Genomic DNA, 21,990 nt, shown 5'->3' with positions numbered 1-21,990 from the left:
TTTCAGTTCATTTGTATCCGCGAGTTCTACAATCAGTGTGGAAAACATATTCTACTCTATTAGTCCTATATCAAACTACTACTTTAAGTGAGGTTTTGTAGCTTGGCATGCGATCTATCAACTTCCCTGGTTGCTGCTTAAAATCAAATATATGTAACGTAAAAAATTACTAACGCGTTATGATACAAATATGTTATTTTAGTTATACAACCTTTTGGTGAACTCAAACTAACACATTTGAGATAAATTGTGGATTGTTTCCTTATATTTAAAGACATTGGAGATCATTTCATCTACCAGACATGTAGTGGACACTTAACCTATATACATATTTGATGAAGAGCTTTTAGGTTTGACACAGGAGGAATGTTACACAATCAGGTTACTTACAAGTCAACTGACAGAAACTATGATGTAGGCATTTATAATCTGTTTGCTACCATGTTTACACCAAATTGTAAAATGTACACACATATTTGTAGAACAAAAGTAAGTATGATCACGGGCTTCAATAGTTGTAGCCTGTAGCGCTACCTTGGCCTCCCAACATCGGAAATCGAGACCCTGCATCATTTCCAGCCGTCTGATTGTATACTCCGGTACCTTACACGTGTCTTTGATGATGCTGACCCATCATAATCATGCCATAGTCCTCAACATAACTACCCATATTCACTGTTCCACCATTCTCTTTGTCTTGTATTCCAACCATGGTGCTCTTTTGTCCTTCCAAGTCCCTGAACCTCTGCAGATAAATCTTAAGTGGCTCAATGTATTCTTCAAAACCAAGTGTTGTCATCGCCCACAACAAATCATCACCGTTGATAGTCTTCCTCTTCTCACGCTGGCACTTATCTGATGCTTCCCCAGTAATGAAACTGATGAATTCAGAAACACATTCTTGAACTATCTCTTTAGCGTCCTTTGATATTTTCGCGTTTGCTGGTAGAGCTTTCTTCATGATTCTGCTCACATTTGCTATTGGAAGGAACCTGTCTTGCTCTCTTAGTGAACTCTCGCTCTCTCTCTGCCCTCCTGATTCATTGTCCGAATCTGCCATTCGAATTGCTTATGCTATGTTGTCTTCTTAGGCTTCTTGATCAGTACAACGGTTACTGCAAAAATGAACAAAAAGGAAATAGGGCAAAGTATATATTGTGACACTAGAGTTGTTGAACTTAGTCAAAGATTCAAACTATACGAATCTGTCTGTCATTCTCGATCAAAACAAGAGCTCTAATGGTGTACTTTGTAGAGAACTGAGTTAGAATTCTGAACTACTGACAAAAAAGCTTCAGAACAAGAAAATGGAGAAAAGATTGATGGAGAGGTAGAGTAGAGAGTGAGGGGACAGAGTTCTAACTTCCGAGGATAGGATAAAATAGGATATAATGAGGTTCGTTGGATGAAATAATGGTTAAATAACGGTATGAGGGTGAGTACGTGGAAGCATATGATTGGTTTGTTGGTTTTGCCGAAAGATCTGAGACGTCTATGTCGTATGTGGGGCATGGTCGGTTAGGATATGGTATTTTTAATGGACAATGGAGATATTATCATTGCTTACGTGGATCATTAGCATTTTTTCTTTTGGTTGTTGTAAATCATAAACATATTATACTCAAGCGCCTACCTGCTGTGGCAGAGCCAAGATTTTCATCAAGCAGGTTCAACATGTGAAAAAGCAAATGTACAAAAAACTTGACAAAATAAATTGTTATTAATATTAAAAATTAAAATATATTATTAAAACTAATCTCTTCGAGAAAATTAATGATTTCAGGGTTAGTAAGGACTTTTTCGGATATATGCTTTTCTGATCTCATCAAGCTCACTTGGATAATAGTATCAGATGAATATTCTTTCTTTTGCATCAGTCTTAAAAAATTCAAATCTCTATTCTTTGCCTTTATTTTTGTAGAGAAGTGTGGTTGTTATTCTAATTGGCTCAAGATTCTTACACGAGGAGCAATTTGAGAGGATGAACTTGATTGTGGCAACTCGGAAGATACCGGAGAGTAAAATCTCTCTGGATTAGAACATTAATTTAATAAATATATTTAGAATTAAAGTATCACAAACAAGAATTGAACTAAACTCAACTGTAACTAACATCGTGATACTTTCCTTGTAACTAAATTAAAACCTAGATTAATTGGTAAAAAGCAATTTAAGTCACTAAGAATAATATGTAAACACAAATTGATGGGAAATTGAAAAAAAGGTAAATGGAATAAAATTCTAATGGCTCAACATAAACTAATTAACTAAAAAGGCAGTAATAAAAATCTAATCACAAACTAATTAAGGAAAAGAAATAAATATGTTTAGTGATCTTTCTCTGAATTATTGTATCTAAATAGGAAAAGAGTAGTAATACACATTATGTTGCTGTTTAGTTTGGAACTCATGACCCGTTAAAATTTGAAACCACTTCACCAATGGGCTTCACTTACTATGAAAGAAGTGAGTTCAAAATTTATTTTATAACAGAATATCTTTGGAGAAAAATAAAGAGAATTTTTCAGAAATGACTATTGTTTAGTGGCTATTAACTTCATATAACTATCATATACATAGTTACTTTCTGTAGCTACCTTTCAGTTGTTATGATAATGTATTCGGTGTATTCGAGCTACTGTATTCATGAATACAGTAGCAAAAATTGGCTAAAAAACAGGGCAGTCCAGCTGTCAGCCACTGTATTCACATGTATTCATGAATACAATGTAATAATAGGTCTCTTCAGTTGTTTAATAACGGAAAGCTGCTAATTTAACGGGATACACTCCTAATATAACTCACCTAAATCAATTATAACACACAACATTATCAATCCAATTAATGAGAAGATTTATCAGACGCTAAACACTAAAAAATAAAGTATTCTTCAGAGTTTCAGTCCCTTTTTTTTTCTGATACAGTTTGAGTTTTTTTTTTTCCTGACATGACATTGTTCGAGGTTCTGCTCGGAATTGATACAAGTATCTACAGAAATACTTTGAAATTCGATTTTCTGTATATGAATAGATCATGTATTTATGCCAGATACAACCTGTAATAGTAACCTACTGCCTGCATATTTCATAATAAACCTAGTGCTTGTATTCTGTTGTATCTAACAGTTATGTTCAATGTATTCAAGTTTATTTTTGTATTCATAATATTTTATTTATTCCTACAACATGGTATTACTACTTTATTGAGTATATTTCATTGGTTGTATTCATTGATTTTCTATTTGTATTGAGAGTATTTTACTGTATTTCATTGTATTGTTGTTTTAAATACAGATGGATACAATTAGGTTGAAAATATAGATGAATACAGTTAGATTAAATGCATAACTAATTGATAAATAACATCAAAATGATAGAACTAACAATGTATTTAAAAATATTATTGTATGACCTCAAATACATATAAATACAACAGTCAAAATCACTGTACAAAATAAAAATCAGTGTATGCCTTATCGAATACATATAAATACAAGAAGAGAAACCCACTGTACAAACTAAAAATTAATGTATGCGGACCCGAATACATATAAACACATCTACAATTAATTGTTGCGTATTTTTATTCTCCTTTCGGCTTCAATGGTTGCTGATGAACCTGCAAATACAATTCCATTGTTATATGTGAATGGTTTAACCCATTTACCCAAACATAATCCTAATCTCATTAGCCGCTGCCACCCTCTCCTCTATTATATTACAAAAAGAAAGTAGTCGACAAAAATATTAAATAAATTAATACGCCAATAAAAATTTCTATTAACAATGTAAAAATACTAAATATTGGATAAGTATAATAAAGAAAAATATAGAACAAAAAAGTTATTCAATGACTATACAAGTCTCTTTAATTTAATAGATATTTTATTCATTAAAATTCAGACAATATTATTGATAACAATAGGATAAAATTTAAAATAAAAATATATTTCAAGAGTATATATCTTAAATTATATTACAAAAAGAAAGTAGTAGATAAAAATATTAAACAAAGTAATATGCCAATAAAAAATTTCTATTAAGAATGCAATAATACTAAATATTGGATAATATAATAAAGAAAAATATAGAACAAAAAAGTTATTCAATGACTACACAACTCTCTTTAATTTAACAGAGATTTTATTCATTAAAATTCAGACAATATTATTGAGAACCATATGATAAAATTTAAAATAAAGAAATATTCCAAGAGTAATAAAATATATATATCTTCTATTATATTACAAAAATAAAGTAGTAGACAAAAATATTAAACAAAGTAATATACTAATAAAAGTTTTTATTAACAATGTAAAAATACTAAATATTGTATAAGTATAATAAAGAAAAATATAGAACAAAAATATTATTCAATGACTATACAAGTCTCTTTAATTTAAGAGAGATTTTATTCATTAAAATTCAGATAATATTATTGAGAACATTAGCATAAAATTTAAAATAAAATAATATTTCAAGAGTAATAAAATATATATCTTCTATTATATTACAAAAAAAAGTAGTAGACAAAAATATTAAACAAAGCAATATGCTAATTAAAATTTATGTTAACAATGTAATTATATTAAATATTAGATAATATAATAAAGAAAAATACATAACAAAAAAATTATTTGATGACTATATAAGTTCCTTTAATTTAATAGATATTTTATTCATCAAAATTCAGATAATATTATTGACAACAACATAATAAAATTTAAAATAAAAAATATTTCAACATTAATAAAGCATATATATCTTCTCTTATATTACAAAAAGAAAGTGAGCAGACAAAATATTAAACAAAGTAATATGCTAATAAAAATTTCGTAAAAATACTAAACATTGGATAATAGAATAAAGAAAAATATAGAACAAAAAAATTATTCAATGACTATATAAGTCCCTTTAATTTAATAGAGAATTTAGACAAATAAGATGAAAATTAAAATTTATTAAAGCAATACGATCTAATATGTTCAAACAAGCCCGATCACAATTTAATTAATATTTTTTAATATTGACCGCGCATTGCGCGGGTACGACTACTAGTGTCACGACCCAAAATATCACCTGTCGTGATGACGCCTATCTCAATACTAGGCAAGCCGACAATCTTAATAAACCACCATATCTTTTAAGTTTGAAAACATGATATTTAAATTCAACGGAAGAAATCTCACAATTACATATATAAATACTCCCAAAACCCGGTGTCACTGAGTACATAAGCATCTAATATGAATACAAAGTCTGATTGACAAAACAATGTCTGAAAGTATAGAACAATACAATAACTACAAGAAAGGGAGTCAAGGTCAGCGGACTCCAGGCAGCTACCTTGATAGTCTCCAACTGATAGCACTCTGAGATCTAACGGTCACCGTGTCCGAAAGCACCTGGATCTGCACACGAGGTGCAGAGTGTAGTATAAGTACAACCAACTCAATAAGTAACAAGACTAACCTTTGGGCTGAAAGTAGTGATGAGCTCCGCATGTACAGTCCAGTATAAATAATACAATACAGAAATGTAGGCATGCTTTCAAGTTGCTCCTGTATTCATGAATACATGGCGCGAATACATGTGAATACATGCGCGTACAACTGGACTACCTTGATTTTTAGGTGCTTTTTGCTGCTGTACATCGAATACACTACCGTAACAATTGAATAGTAGCTATAGGAAGTAATTTTGTATATGGTAGCTATAAGAAGTTAATAGACACTAAATAATAGTAGTTTCTGAAAATTCCTCGAATTTATAACCACTTATTTGACCCATTTTAACTTACTCAAGCAAAAATTGGACGAGTCGGGTTATGAAATATCGACTAACTTGGTTATTTTGACCCATTCAAATTTGATTAAACCTATCCATTTGCACCCTATATAATTAGCTACAATTAGATAATAATTTGTCCAAAATTATATGTAATATATCTATTGAATTGGTATTGAATTTAATTGAGTATTTTCCTCTTCGAAACTCCCCATGAGCTATTCTTTCAAATTTCTAGCAACGCATTTACGATCTTAATTTGCATTTACGATCTTAATTTTTGAAGTTTTCCAGGTATGATCTTTACACTTGGCGTAGTTTTAAATAATATATAGTACTTGTATTAGGCCAAAAGGATTGGAATAAATAATTTTAACATGTACATACGTTTTTATTTGTAAAAATATAGAGGATTACAATATAATTTAAGATATAAGTGTATTTGATGAAAGAAAAGTAATTTTGCAGCCATACCTACTAAAAGAAACTAGATTTACCCCTAATACATATAATTAGGGGTGGGTATAGTTTGGGCAAACTCGAAATCCAAACCGAAATCCTAATTGTTTGAATTTTTTGTTTGGATTGGATTTCAGATTTAATTTTAAAAATTTTTGGATTTCAAATTGGATATTGGATTTGGTATTTCAGATATTTGGATATCCGAAAATTCAAATTTTATATTTTATATTTAGTCCATTATTCATATGCTAATAGTAACAAGTCCAATATCCTAACCAATAAACATAATCTCATATATTCAATATTAATTACTAAGTTACTATAAAATACTTTCTACTTGGACATGATTTTATTATTGCTACTTCTTATCGGTTTTACTAATGTCTTTGTTGTATTTTTTTGGTAATTATTTCATTACTTGAATACTTTATTTGGATGATTGCGATGAAATGAGGAACTTTTTAAGCAATTTAACATGAATACTTCATTTGGATATTCATTATCGTAGAAAGAAGAAACATCTCAACTTATAAGCTTAAAATAAAAAGCTCAAAATATCCAAACCGATTAATCCGAATCCAAACTTAAAAATCCGATCCAATCCGAGTTTATTTGGATTGGATTTGGATTGTCATTTCTTCGATCCGAATTGCCGGAACGCCCACTCATACATATAAATCGCTATTTACGCTCAGTTGAATAAACTCATTTTGATGGACATAATGCTGATATTTTTTGCATATTGATTGATATACACTATGGCCTATGTTAAGATGGTTTCGTTTGTGCTTGTTACTGCTCCAGACATATTAAAGCTGTTTATATTATGAACCCCAAAGCCATTAGTATGATTTTAAGAGCTATGTGCAACAAGAAAAAATGATATAATAACTTCGTATCACTCCCAAATAAAACCTTGTTGGTGATTAAATAACAACAAGATATAGCACCTATCCAAGCCACAAATATTTATAAGTAACGAAAGCACAAATAACAGAAAAGCAAATCTAGTTGAATTAAAGTAGTTGCATTAACTATGTCATTGCTAATTTATATGTTAGGAAAAAAGTATTTCAAAACACTTCCACTTTATTCAAAATTCAAAATTCAAAAGTTCCTAAACTTAGTTTAAACTCACATAAATTAGAAGACAAATTTGAAATAAAATCTTAAATTAAACTTCTGGTTATATCATTGCTTTTGGTTGAGAAAGGTGTTACATAACTCATTAGATGGTAGATTAGTCATTTTACTATACTCAATCAATTAGAATTAAGTAGGTAGTTAAGTTAGTTAGACAAGTGTTAATATATATACACATGTGTATGTGCACTTGACAAATAATGCAAGAATAATATTTTCTTATTTTTCATCATCTTCTTCTCTCTTCCGTCTTCTTCCTCTTCTTCTCTACTGTGTTTGTACCTTTCTGTTCTTCTTCTTCTTAATATAATTTTATGGTATTAGAGCATAGCTAGTAATCTCTAGCTTGTGGTTCGATCTTAATCCCACAGAATCTACTTGCCAATTACTGTTAGTGTTCATGAATTCTTGGTTGACAATGGCGATCAAAGATCTGCTGAATCATACAACTGAGCACCATACTCATGCACCAGCTCCAACTCCTACATTGGGAGTGAATCAAGTACCTGGAATAGACTACAATCATCCGTTATTTCTGTCTCCTTCAGATGTAAGTGAAATTCAAATCATATCGTTCCAATTGGCAGGTATTGAAAACTACTCTATTTGGTTTATATCTATGCGAATAGCTCTATTGGGAAGGAACATATTGGGGTTGATAGATGGTTCTTGCACTAAAATTTTTTTTCCAGAAATAATGTGGAATTATTGGAAAAGAGTTAATGCAATAGTCCTTTCTTGGATCATGAATTCCGTAGCTAGTGGATTATTAGGTGAAATTATGTATGCTTCAAGTACTCAAGATGTTTGGAATGATTTGTATGAAAGATTTAACAAAATAGACGGTGCAAGATCCTTTAATTTGCATAAAGAAATTGCAACCTTAAGTCAAGGAACTGCTTCCGTGTTTGTTTATTTTTCAAAATTGAAGGATTTGTGGGAAGAATTTGAAGCATTGGTTCCCTCCCCTAGTTATGATTGTGAAAAATCAAAAGAATTTGTAGTGCATTTGCAGGAATTGAAACCATTTCAGTTCTTGATGGGGTTAAATGACTCATACAGTCAAGCAAGAAGCCAGATTCTGTTAATGAGTCCTATGCCTAATGTCAATCAGGCATATGCAATGATCATGTCACGACCCAAAATCCATAAAAGTCGTGATGGCGCTGGACTCTACTGTCAGGCAAGCCAACAATAAATACTTTAAATCCTCATTTTAATATTTTTGAAATCGTAAATTTACCTCAATTTTATCTAGTAAAAGATGAATTTACAGAATAAATAACCACGTTTTCCATTTCCAACAGTGAACATCCCATAATCATCCCAGAACCCGATGTTACAAGTGCATGAGCCTTTTCTAGAAATTTAAAATAAAATACAATAACTGTCCGGAATACAACTTGGATAGGAAAGAAAATACAATACTCTGAAGGAGACTCTGCTGGCTGCAGTGCGTCATACAGAATGCAGCTCACCTAAGTCCCCGCCATAATCGCGCCTCTGCGCCCACAAGGCCGCAAAACATATGTGTACCTGCACAAAAATGTGCAGCAAGTGTAGCATGAGTACGTAAATCAACGCGTACCCAGTAAGTATTCCGCCTAACCCTGAAGAAGTAAAGACAAGGGGTCGACTTCGATACTTACTAGTGGTCCAATAATATCAGGTAGAGTAAAGAAGTGAATGAATATGAGACAGAGTAAATATATAAAACAAACAAGTATAAAATACGTAGTACAATTTTCCTCTTTACAATTTACTCAAGCTCTTAACTAGCAAGTTTCCTCCGTAACCGGAGCATATGTATCGATATAGTGGATTTCATCAAAGAGGTTGTCATAATCCAAATCAGGGAAAAACCCTCAGATACACTGGCTTCTTGCCAAACGTTTAGCACGATTCCATGAGGATAATATATATATAGGAAATGCCGAGGCGTACGGCCCGATCCAACATAAAAGTAAACTGTGCATTACCGAGGGTCGAACGGTGCGAACCATAAATGCATCTATTAATCTGCCGAGACGAACAACCCGCTCCTACGAGAGTGTGGTACATAAATCCTACCGAGGCGAATGGCCCGATCCCATGAGGGTGGTAGAAGGAAATACCCCGCTCGCGAATCATACGTGCAACGCGGTCAAATATAAATTTAAGGAATCTTCCCGCTCGCGGATCATATTTGCGACGCGGTCAAATATAAATTTAACATTAAGATGATATCTCTTTCTTGATTCTTTTTAAAATATGGGAAATTCAGCTTGTAGCCTTTTAAGAAAATTACCCCGCTCGCGAAACATACATGTGACGCGGTTACACATAAAGTTCTTAAGCTATTATAGCATTACTCAATCCTTTTCGAAATTACGAAGTTCAAATGAAACCTTTTAAATCTTAAGTTCTTGAATTTCAATTCCTTTCAAAACATTTAATAAGCAAACTCAATCTCGCTCCCTCTCGAGACAGACAAAAAATATAAATCAATAACAATATCAACAAGGCATGATGTGAGCCTAAAACTACCCGGACATAGGCATAGCTAGTAGTTATGTACGGACTCTCGTCACCTCGTGCGTACGTAGCCTCCAAAAATAGAAGCACACAATAATTTAGTTCACATATAGGGTTAATTCCCCCTTACAAGGTTAGAAAGGAGACTTACCTCGCTCCGAAATTCCATAACCGGCTCCAACGCCACTCTAATACCTCAAACCGATGCCCAACGCTCCAAAACTAGCCAAACAATGTGCAAACCAATGAAAATACACTCTACTAATCATAACAATTCAATTTACTACAATTTCCAACTCCGCTCGAAAAATCGGTAAAATCAACCTCGGGCCCACGTGCCCGGATTTCGAAATTTTTTGAAGATAAACATTACCCATAGCATTACAAACTCAAATATATAATTTGTTCTCAATTCCTTACCCAAATTCGTGGTCAAAGTCCAAAAATACCAATTTCTAGATTTTTCTTCAAAATTCCAAATTTCTACAAATTTTCATGTCTAAATCCATATATAGACCATGTATTTAACTCTCAATGAGAAGAAATCACTTACCCCATAGTAGATGATGAAAATGACACTCCAAAATTGCTCCAAAATCGCCTCATATGGAAGAAATGAAGTGAAAAAGAGCCAAATCCCCGATTTTAAAAGAACACTGCCCGGGCCGTTCCACTTTGCGATCGCGAAAATCACCTCGCGATCGCGAAGGCCAACAACCAGCTGCCGAAAAGCTTCTTCTTCGCGAACACGAACTTTCTCACGCGTTCGTGATATACAACAATCCAGAACAACGCGATCGCAAACCAAACTTCGCGAATGCGAAGACGTGATTTCCCAACTCAGAACTCCCTCTTACGCGATCGCGGGTCCACTTCCGCGATCGCAAAGAACATCTGACCCCTCCAGTCCAATTTTCACTTCGCGATCGCGTCCTCCATTCTGCGATCGCGATGCATACCCGATACACCAGAAACCAGCAATCATAAAACTAAGGAAAATGGTCCGAGACCATTCCGAAACACACCCTGTCTAATCACACCAACCTATCCCATAACATAACATGGACCTGTTCGAGGCCTCAAATCACATCAAACAACATCGAATTCATGAATCGCACCCCATTCCAAGCTTAATGAACTTTAAAATTTCAAACTTCTACATTCGATGTCGAAGCCTATCAAATCATGTCCGATTGACCTCAAATTTTGCACACAAGTCACATTTGACATTACGGACCTACTCCAACTTCCGGAATCAGATTCCGACCCCGATATCAAAAAGTTCACTTCCGGTCAAACTTCTCAAAAACCTTCAAATTTCTAGCTTTAGCCAAATGACTCCAAAATGACCTACGGGCCTCCGAGTCCACTTCTAGACGCGCTCCCAATACCAGAATCATCATACGGAGCTATTCCCAGATTTGAAATCCCAAACGGACATTGATAACATCGAAATGCACTTCAACCAAATTTATAAAATTCTTCCAAAATGCCAACTTCCACCATAGGCGCCAAAACGCTCCCGGGTCATCCAAAACCCGATCCGGACATACGTCCAACTCTGAATTCATCATACAAACCTGTTGGAACCTTCAAATCCCGATTCCGAGATCGTTTACTCAAAAATCTAACCTTAGTCAATTCTTCCAACTTAAAGCTTCTGAAATGATAATTTTCTTTTCAACTTAACATTGAACTTCCAAAATATCAATTCCGACCACGCGTACAAGTCATAATACCAGAAGTGAAGTTGCTCATGGCCTCAAACTGCTGAACGACACGCTAGAGCTCAAAATAACTGGTAAGGTCGTTACATTCTCTCCCACTTAAATATACGTTCGTCCTCGAACGTGCTAAGAACTGCGCCGGAGTTGTCCGAAATCACTCTTTAACACCTCGTGCCCCTAACCGTGCTACCGCAACACAGTTGAGCACATTAGCTCGATTCAATCTGAAGATATTCTTTTTTATTTAGGCGAATAAGCCTTAGAGCCCAGTTCCAACATCTGGAATTCTCTGCCAGGCCGGCTTCCCACATACGAACACCGTATCAATCACCACACGATGTACCAGAACATGACTGCATACCTTTGCTGAATTCACACCATGCACCGCAATATTCACATGACCATAATAACATTCTCCGATCATAATAGCCGAAATCTCACGAATCCGATACTTACAGTACACCTCATGATATATATAAGTCCTGTTTGAACTCTAGCAATACCGCCACGACGGAAGAGATGTGTAGAAATTCATAACTAACTGCCGAGTCAACAAACCATTGAACCTCTCCTCTTGACTAGAATCATCACCTCATTATGAACTAAATAATGGTATTTGCTCTTTAATATGATTCATATAATCCGATCGCACTGATCCCAGATCCAAAAATCTCGTCTCACCCAGTACAAGCTACTCAAGCAATAAGCCACCTCAGACACGATCAAAAGTCTCATGTGATGCCACAATGTGCCGACAAGCTAACAACTCGAACGTGATACATAAGAAAAATGAACTTTGGAAGGGATTACTCAAGCCACGCAACTAATTAGACAACCGAAAAGGTGTCATGAACCTTCCTCAGAAAATGGGACACAAAACACGCAAAATAGAATATAAGGGATTGTACTCAACATCACACTGTTGCGGCGCGCAACCTGATCCAAACAACATACCCGTGGCGGCGTGCCACCCGATCCACACATAAAATCTATAAGGAAATACTTATCGAGCTAGAATGCTCATTACTACAAAATACCCGAATATCGGCCATAAGCATGCTAAGTGCATAATACCATCCCTGGGAGGACAAACAACGCCATACGCTACAAAACTCAAGCACAACTAAGGTGCGATATATGATCTGAATCTCGAGAGCCATCCCGGTCACATAAAACTATCGCTACGTGGAACCTAAACACATATGAAATTTATCAAGCCGTTTTATAACTCACACCGCACAATATAGTTATTACATGAAATAGCTGACGACGAAATAACATCCAATGTCTGAATGCTCTTCCATAAGGAGCGTTATGCTGAAATGAACACATCCGACCTGACATAGAGCCCACATTCACATTTAAATCCATCCATAGACCTCAAGCCGATTCTTATCGCACCGTACTAGGCTAATAACCTTTCAAGGATCCATAACAACCCTTTTTCCCATAACACACGAGAACAACCATGAACATCCGAGCGCCCTCCAGGCATAAATTCTCACATGAACAATAGTACCGCAATCCCCATACTTGGCTCAAATCTTCGATCAATCAAGTGACTACATGTCACACTTATACAATCTCCCCGTGGGACGTGCTCCCACGACCTTCCGCACCAGATAACAAGTTTGCACATCCACACCACCGGCCGCACGAATGCTGTAAAGCAAATCAAAATCCGAATTCACTACTCAAAGCCTCTTACACAGGACACCGATCTCAGGTGACGCTAAAGACAATACCAGCTTACTCTAACCATCTGAATCCTTTCCCGCTCATCCGAGCTATTCACATTTTTGTCGACACCAAACTGTAACCTTGATCCTCAAATTCCGAATCTCATGCCGATCATTGCACTTAGTCATGCCAATGCGCAAGAGTACAAGAATTTTATCTTAACTTCCGAACTACTAATAGGGTAAACACTTCATCACATAGAAACCTTTTACTTAACTCGTTTCAAGAGATCCATTACAACACGTGACTAAATTCTCATATCCGCTAAAAATACTTATCTCAAGTAGTGGTCTAAACCACCATAAATCTTCCGGGATCCATCTACACATAACATGCCATAATACTTGAATTCCTCCAAATAAAATCAATTACGGCGGCCGTCAAGCCTCGCACGTACCGCCACAAATCACATGCATAACTAAATGCGTTGAAGGAACTGATCATTGCCACCATCATGCCAATTCAACCATCGTTTGACGACCCGACTTTTCCCAATTTATCCTTATCTTTACTTAGAAATAATAATAGCTCAATTCATTACATCACGAACCTAAATTTTCACTCATCCTGAGTGACCTTATTTCACGAGACCACGCTGTCCCAAACCTACGAACCATCTCATACCCTCCTTGTGCGCATATTCGCATCTTCAACTGGTATATCCATTCTGGAAATTCCTTGATGGATCTGAAGCTACTTCTTCCCTTCCTCCAATACTGCGCCACATACCCTATGATAACATAGAACATTCCAAGTCCTTAGGCACTTCACTCAAACTCTTGAACCCACTAGGACCACTGTTGAGAGTCACTCACTATGACTTAGCCCCGAATATAAGCCAAACTCTAGTGCCTCTGCTAGCACGTGAACACCCTATCCGAAAAGCAGCCGACTGAATTCTTTTCCCTTGTACATTACTCCCACCAGAAGCAGAAACTCTAAGTCTTCCCAAAACTGAACATGAATCGATAAGGCCCAAATATAGCATACATTCCTTAAGTCCTTTTCTCGGATTACCACTGATATTCTCTTCCCTTAGCTGTAATAACCCACCAATATGCCGTTCACCAGAAATCTCACAAATGGATGACCATGCAATCCAACCGTAGGCGGTGGGAGTCTCCCACTTAGCTTAAAGTCACCTTTTACATAACTCTGGAACCCACCAAGATTCTTTCTCCATCGTTGACCTAATCTTGCACAACCAACCCGCCGAATTCCTCAAAACCTTTCTATTAAACACTTCACGAACACTCTGAATCACTAGCCATATGCACATATTCGACCTCTTCCTGGATAGTCAGTAGAAATTCTCCGTAGGAACTTCGTCAACACCACGCGACTGCTAACCAGCTCACAAGAGATAAAACGCCTGTGGAAACTCCATGCCGACATCATCCAATGCCGCTGCACTGGGTACAATTACTACGAAATTAGTAACCCATATGCTACTACTCATAACAATTCAATTTACTACAATTTTCAACTCCGCCCGAAAAATCGGTAAAATCACCCTCGGGCCCACGTGCCTGGATTCTGAAAATTTTCGAAGATAAACATTACCCAAAGCATTACAAACTCAAATATATAATTTGTTCTCAATTCCTTACCCAAATTCGTGGTCAAATTCCAAAAATACCAATTTCTAGGTTTTTCTTTAGAATTACAAATTTCTACAAATTTTCATGCCTAAATCCATATATAGACCATGTATTTAACTCTCAATGAGAAGAAATCACTTACCCCATAGTAGATGATGAAAATGACACTCCAAAATCGCCTTCTATGGAAGAAATGAAGTGAAAAGGAGCCAAATCCCCGATTTTAAAAGAACACTGCCCAGGCCTTTCCACTTCGCGATCGCGAAAATCACCTCGCGATCGTGAAGGCCAACAACCAGCTGCCAAAAAGCTTCTTCTTCGCAAATGCAAACTTTCTCACACGTTCATGATATACAACAATCCAGAACAACGCGATCGTAGACCAAACTTCGTGAACGCGAAGACGTGATTTCCCAGCTCAGAACTCCCTCTTACGTGATCGCGAGTCCACTTCCGCGATCGCATAGAACATCTAACCCCTCCAATCTAATTTTCTCTTCGCAATCACGTCCTCCATTCCGCGATCGCGATGCATACCCGATCACCAGAAACCAGCAATCATAAAACTAAGAAAAATAGTCCGAGACCATCCTGAAACACACCAGAGGCCCCCAAGACCCCGTCTACTCACACCAACCTATCCCATAACATAACATGGACCTGCTCGAGGCCTCAAATCACATCAAACAACATCGAATTCATGAATCGCACCCCATTCCAAGCTTAATGAACTTTAAAATTTCAAACTTCTACATTCGATGTCGAAACCTATCAAATCATGTCCGATTGACCTCAAATTTTGCACACAAGTCACATTTGACATTACGGACCTACTCCAACTTCCGAAATCGGATTTCAACCCCGATATCAAAAAGTCCACTTCCGGTCAAACTTCTCAAAAACCTTCAGATTTCTAGCTTTAGCCAAATGACTCCAAAATGACCTACGGGCCTCCGAGTCCACTTCCGGACGCGCTCCCAATACCAAAATCACCATACGGAGCTATTCCCAGACTCGAAATCCCAAACGGACATTGACAACATCGAAATGCACTTCAACCAAAATTATGAAATTCTTCCAAAATGCCAACTTCCACCATAGGCGCCGAAATGCTCCCGGGTCATCCAAAACCCGATCGGACATACGCCCAAGTCCGAATTCATCATACGAACCTGTTGGAACCTTCAAATCCTGATTCCGAGATCGTTTACTCAAAAATCTAACCTTAGTCAATTCTTCCTACTTAAAGCTTCCGAAATGAGAATTTTCTTTTCAAATCAACTCTGAACTTCCGATAATTCAATTCCGACCACGTGTACAAGTCATAATACCTGAAGTGAAGTTGCTCATGGCCTCAAACTGCTGAACGACGTGCTAGAGCTCAAAACGACAGGTAAGGTCGTTACATTCTCTCCCAGTTAAACATACGTTTGTCCTCGAACGTGCTAAGAACTGCGCTGGAGTTGTTCGAAGTCGCTGTTTAACACCTCGTGCCCCTAATCGTGCTATCATAACACAGTTGAGCACATTAGCTCAATCAAATATGAAGATATTCTTTTTTATTTAGGCGAATAAACCTTAGAGCCCAGTTCTAACATATGAAATTATCTTCCAGGCCGGCTTCCCACATACGAACACCGTATCAATCACCACACGATGTACCAGAACATGACTGCATACCTTTGCTGAATTCACACCATGCACCGCAATATTCACATGACCCTAATAACATTCTCTGATCATAATAGCCGAAATCTCACGAATCTGATACTCACAATACACCTCATGATATATATAAGTCTTGTTTCAACTCTGGAAATACCGCCACGACGGAAGAGGTGTGTAGAAATTCATAACTAACTGCCGAGTCAACAAACCATTGAACCTCTCCTCTTGACTAGAATCATCACCTCATTATGAACTAAATAATGGTATTTGCTCTTTAATATGCTTCATATAATCCAATCGCACTGATCCCAGATCCAAAAATCTCATCTCACCCAGTACAAGCTATTCAGGCAATAAGTCACCTCAGACACGATCAAAAGTCTCATGTGATGCCACAATGTGCCGACAAGCTAACAACTCAAACGTGATACATAAGAAAAATGAACTCTGGAAGGGATTACTCAACCCACGCAACTAATTAGACAACCGAAAAGGTGTCATGAACCTTCCTCAGAAAATGGGACACAAAACACGCAAAATAGAATATAAGGGATTGTACTCAACATCACACTGTTGCGGCGCGCAACCTGATCCAAACAACATACCCGTGGCGGCGTGCCACCCGATCCACACATAAAATCTATAAGGAAATACTTATCGAGCTAGAATGCTCATTACTACAAAATACCCGAATATCGGCCACAAGCATGCTAAGTGCATAATACCATCCCTGGGAGGACAAACAACGCCATACGCTACAAAACTCAAGCACAACTAAGGTGCGATATATGATCTGAATCTCGAGAGCCATCCCGCTCACATAACACCATCGCTATGTGGAACCTCAACCCATATGAAATTTATCAAGCCGTTTCATAACTCACACCGCACAATATAGTTATTACATGAAATAGCTGACGACGAAATAACATCCAATGTCCGAATGCTCTTCCATAAGGAGCGTTATGCTGAAATGAACACATCCGACCTGACATAGAGCCCACATTCACATTTAAATCCATCCACATACCTCAAGCCAATTCTTATTGCACCGTACTAGGCTAATAACCTTTCAAGGATCCATAATAACCCTTTTTCCCATAACACACGAGAACAACCATCGTAACCGGAACAAATTTCCACAGTCCACAACCAAATGAACCGAGCGCCCTCCAGGCATAAATTCTCACATGAACAATAGTACCGCAATCCCCATACTTGGCTCTAATCTTCGATCAATCAAGTGACTACATGTCACACTTATACAATCTCCCCGTGGGACGTGCTCCCACGACCTTCTGCACCAGATAACAAGTTTGCACATCCATACCACAGTCCTCCATTTCGCGATCGCGATGCATACTCGATACACCAGAAACCATCAATCATAAAACTAAGGAAAATGGTCCGAGAACATCCCGAAACACACCCGAGGCCCTCAGGACCCCGTCTAATCACACCAACCTATCCCATAACATAACATGGACCTGCTCGAAACCTCAAATCACATCAAACAACATCGAATTCATGAATCACACCCCATTCCAAGCTTAATGAACTTTAAAATTTCAAACTTCTACATTCGATGTCGAAACCTATCAAATCACGTTCGATTGATCTCATATTTTACACACAAGTCACATTTGACATTACAGACCTACTCCAACTTCTGGAATCGGATTCCGACCCCGATATCAAAGTGTCCACTTTCGGTCAAACTTCTCAAAAACCTTTAAATTTTTACCTTTAACCAAATGACTCCAAAATGACCTACAGACCTCCGAATCCACTTTCGGACGCGCTCCCAATAACAGAATCACCATACGGAGCTATTCTCAGACTTGATATCCCAAACGGACATTGATAACATCGAAATGCACTTCAACCCAAATTTATGAAATTCTTCCAAAATGCCAACTTCCACCATAGATGCCGAAACGCTCCCGGGTCATCCAAAACCAGATCCGGACATACGCCCAATTCTGAATTCATCATATAAACCTGTTGAAACCTTTAAATCCTGATTCAGAGATTGTTTACTTAAAAATCCAACCTTAGTCAATTCTTCCAACTTAAAGCTTTCGAAATGAGAATTTTCTTTTCAAATCAATTTTGAACTTCTGAAATTTCAATTTCGACCATGCATACAAGTCATAATACCTGAATTAAAGTTGCGCATGGCCTCAAACTGCTGAAGGACGTGCTAGAGCTCAAAACGATCGGTCGGGATGTTACAGATCATATGTGATGAAAGCCAAAAAATAGTAGCAGCTTCAGCATGATTATTAGGTGCAAATCCAACTAATGTTCCTGGATAGTATGATGTGGCTATGTACTGAAGAACATGTGAAAATCAAAGGTTTAATCAGAAAGTAAAGAAGAACTACAATGTTCAATATGAGTTTTGCAAACTCAGAGGTCATAGCAAAGAAAGTTGTTACAAAATTGTGGGGTATCCCACAAATTTTAAACTTCGGAAGAAACGGGGAGTTGGGAACTATATTGCTCATAAAACACAGACTGAATCAGCAGCTTAGAACAATTAATACACAGGAAACACAAGGTTCAATAATGTAGCTGCCTGTAATGTTCTAAATGAAGATAATTTGCAGAACAATTAGACTACAAGAAATGCATTTGGCCAGTTCACTGGATCAATAGATACTGTAAACCAATCAATGGGGCAGAACATGAGTAATCAACTTAACATGCAAGGTCAGCTGACCAGTTGCACCTTTACTAAAGAGCAGTATAAGTAGATCTTCCATATGCTAAACAACAATGTTGGGCCAACTTTTAATGCCAATGTAGCAGGTACATCTAAGTATTTTAAAGACTGGATAATAGACACTGGGGCTACCAACCATATGGTAGCAGATATGTACTTGTTGGACAAGTCTACTATAGTTCAAACTCAGTATCCAAAAAGAGTGTTTATGCCTAATGGAGGTGTGACACATGTTACACACACGAAAGCTAGTACCTTAGCAAGTAGAAACACAATAACTAATGTGTTTTACATTTCTCAATTCAAATTCAATCTACTCTTAGTTTCTAAATTGACAAAAGAGTTGAGATGCTTAGTAGCCTTCTTCCCTGATTTTTGTATTTTTCAAGAGCTCTTCACTGGGAAGGTGAAAGCGATTAGTAAGGAAGATCATGGTCTATATATACTAAGAAGTCAAGCAGCGGGAAACATAAGTGAAGTTACTCTTACAACTATTGAAAGTTCAGCCAGTTATGATTTCAGCTCAGCAGGGGATATAGATTTGTGGCACAAGAGATTTGGACATGTATCAACAAATGTACTTAGGAAGTTACTACCTATTAAACTAGAGCTTATAGCAGAAAAAGTGAATAAGTGTGCTGTATGCCAATGTGCAATGCAAACAAGGCAAACTTTTCATACTAGTTGCATTAAAATTACTTCTTCATTTGATTTGGTTCATGTAGATCTTTGGGGACCATATAAAGTAGCTACGTTTGATGGTAACAAGTATTTTTTAACAATGGTGGATGACTTTTCCAGAACAACATGGCTGTTTTTGCTCAAACTTAAGTCTGATGTCTGCATTATTCTTCAACAATTCATAATGCTTGTAAGGACTCAATTTAACAAAACAATTAAAGTCATCAGAACTGACAATGGCACTGAGTTTGTCAATACAACCTGCAACAATATGTTCAATAATCTTGGGATAATCCATCAGACAACCTGTGCTTACACACCACAATAGAATGGTGTGGCTGAAAGAAAGTACAGATATATTTTAGAAGTCACACGAGCAATTGGATTTTAGGGACACATACCTATAAGGTTTTGGGGATACTGTGTATTAGCTGCAACCTATCTGATTAATAGAATGTCAAGTTGTGTACGAGCAAACAAGTCTCCATATGAGAAATTGTATGGGAAGAAACCTTCATTAAAATATCTTAAAGTACTAAGCTGCTTATGCTACGCAAAAATAGTTCAAGAACAAGATAAACTGATGCCCAGGTCTAAGGCAGCCATTCATATGGGTTATACAACTTCTCAAAAGGGATATCTACTGTATGACATTAACAACAAGACCTTCTTTGTCAACAGAGATGTTATCTTCAAAGAAGATATTTTTCCATTCAAAACTCTCAATCAAACCAAAGTTCAGCCTATTTTCATGCCTAATAGAATTCAACAAATATCAGATGAACCAGTCAACCAGTTCACTACTGAAGTTATTGAACCAAGTCATAATGACATTCAAACAAATGAAGTTGGTGATTTCCACAATGGTACAAAAGATTTAAATCAACAAAGCCCAAACTTATCAGCTGATAAGATACAATATACTACCTCTGAAGCATTACAACAGAATAGAATATTTGATGTAGCAACTGAAACCTTACCTTCAAATACTATTCAAGTTCAATTATCTAGTCAACAAAATTCTACTCTGTCAACAGAAGAGACTTTGAAGAAATCAAATAGAGACAAAAGACCACCACTTTGGATGAAAGACTTTGTGTCTTTAAACATTCATCAGGAGTCTCCCTATGCCTTATCTAAATTCATAACATATGAAAACATTTCTCCTACCTATCAATCCTTTATTGCTGCATCTTCTTCTGTATCTTAACCTGTAAACTACCATAAGGCTATCAAAGATCCTATATGGATAGATGCCATGAAGGCTGAGATTGAAGCCTTAGAAAACAATCACACTTGGGATATAGTTCCACTACCTGAAGGTAAATCACCTATAGGATGCAAGTGGATTTACAAAATAAAGTATAAAGCTACAGGGGAAATTGAAAGATTAAAACTAGGTTGGTCGCAAAAGGATTTAGCCAATAAGAAGGTATTGACTACCAAGAAACTTTTTTACCAGTTATAAAAATAAAGACTGTAAGGACTGTCCTAGCAATAGTTGCTGCTAAACATTAGCACATACATCAAATGGATGTATATAATGCATTTCTTCAAAGGTACCTCTATGATGAAATCTACACGGATTTACCTCAAGGATTTAACAGTAAGGGGGAGAGGAAACTAGTATTTAGACTTATTAAATCCTTGTATGGATTAAAACAAGCACCAATGCAATGTAATTCCAAGATAACTGAGGCTTTACTGAAAGCTCACTTCCATCAGAGTTAATATGATCACTCACTGTTCTTCAAAAAGACATCAGAAGGTATCACTATAGTTTTAGTCTATATTGATGATATGCTTATAACTAGAGATAGCCTAAATCTAATTTTAGACACTAAGACAGGTCTACAACAAGTATTCAAAATGAAAGATTTAGATGAACTCAAATATTTTTTTGGCATTAAGTTTGCAAGATCCAGTCAAAGAATCCTAAT

General features: G+C 36.3%; 2 protein-coding genes across 2 annotated transcripts; one reads left to right on the top strand and one right to left on the bottom strand.

Annotated features, from left to right (window-relative positions):
* Positions 1 to 382: 382 nt before the first annotated feature.
* LOC107776759 (nuclear transcription factor Y subunit B-3-like) lies at positions 383 to 1,392 on the bottom strand. The gene has a single exon (XM_016596673.2). It carries the CDS (start codon positions 1,058 to 1,060, stop codon positions 605 to 607), a length of 456 nt encoding a protein of 151 aa, XP_016452159.1. The 5' UTR covers positions 1,061 to 1,392; the 3' UTR covers positions 383 to 604.
* Positions 1,393 to 7,809: 6,417 nt separating this feature from the next.
* LOC142166938 (uncharacterized) lies at positions 7,810 to 20,378 on the top strand. Its single transcript, XM_075226832.1, has 3 exons — positions 7,810 to 8,505; positions 19,263 to 19,356; positions 19,456 to 20,378. The coding sequence occupies exons 1-3, from the start codon at positions 7,810 to 7,812 to the stop codon at positions 20,376 to 20,378; spliced, it is 1,713 nt and encodes a 570-aa protein (XP_075082933.1).
* Positions 20,379 to 21,990: the final 1,612 nt, after the last annotated feature.

Source organism: Nicotiana tabacum, chromosome 2, assembly GCF_000715075.1.
Source record: "Nicotiana tabacum cultivar K326 chromosome 2, ASM71507v2, whole genome shotgun sequence".
Taxonomy (NCBI): Eukaryota; Viridiplantae; Streptophyta; class Magnoliopsida; order Solanales; family Solanaceae; genus Nicotiana; species Nicotiana tabacum.
The sequence above is the reverse complement of the archived record's forward strand: the minus strand, read 5'-3'. Positions and strand labels throughout refer to the sequence as shown.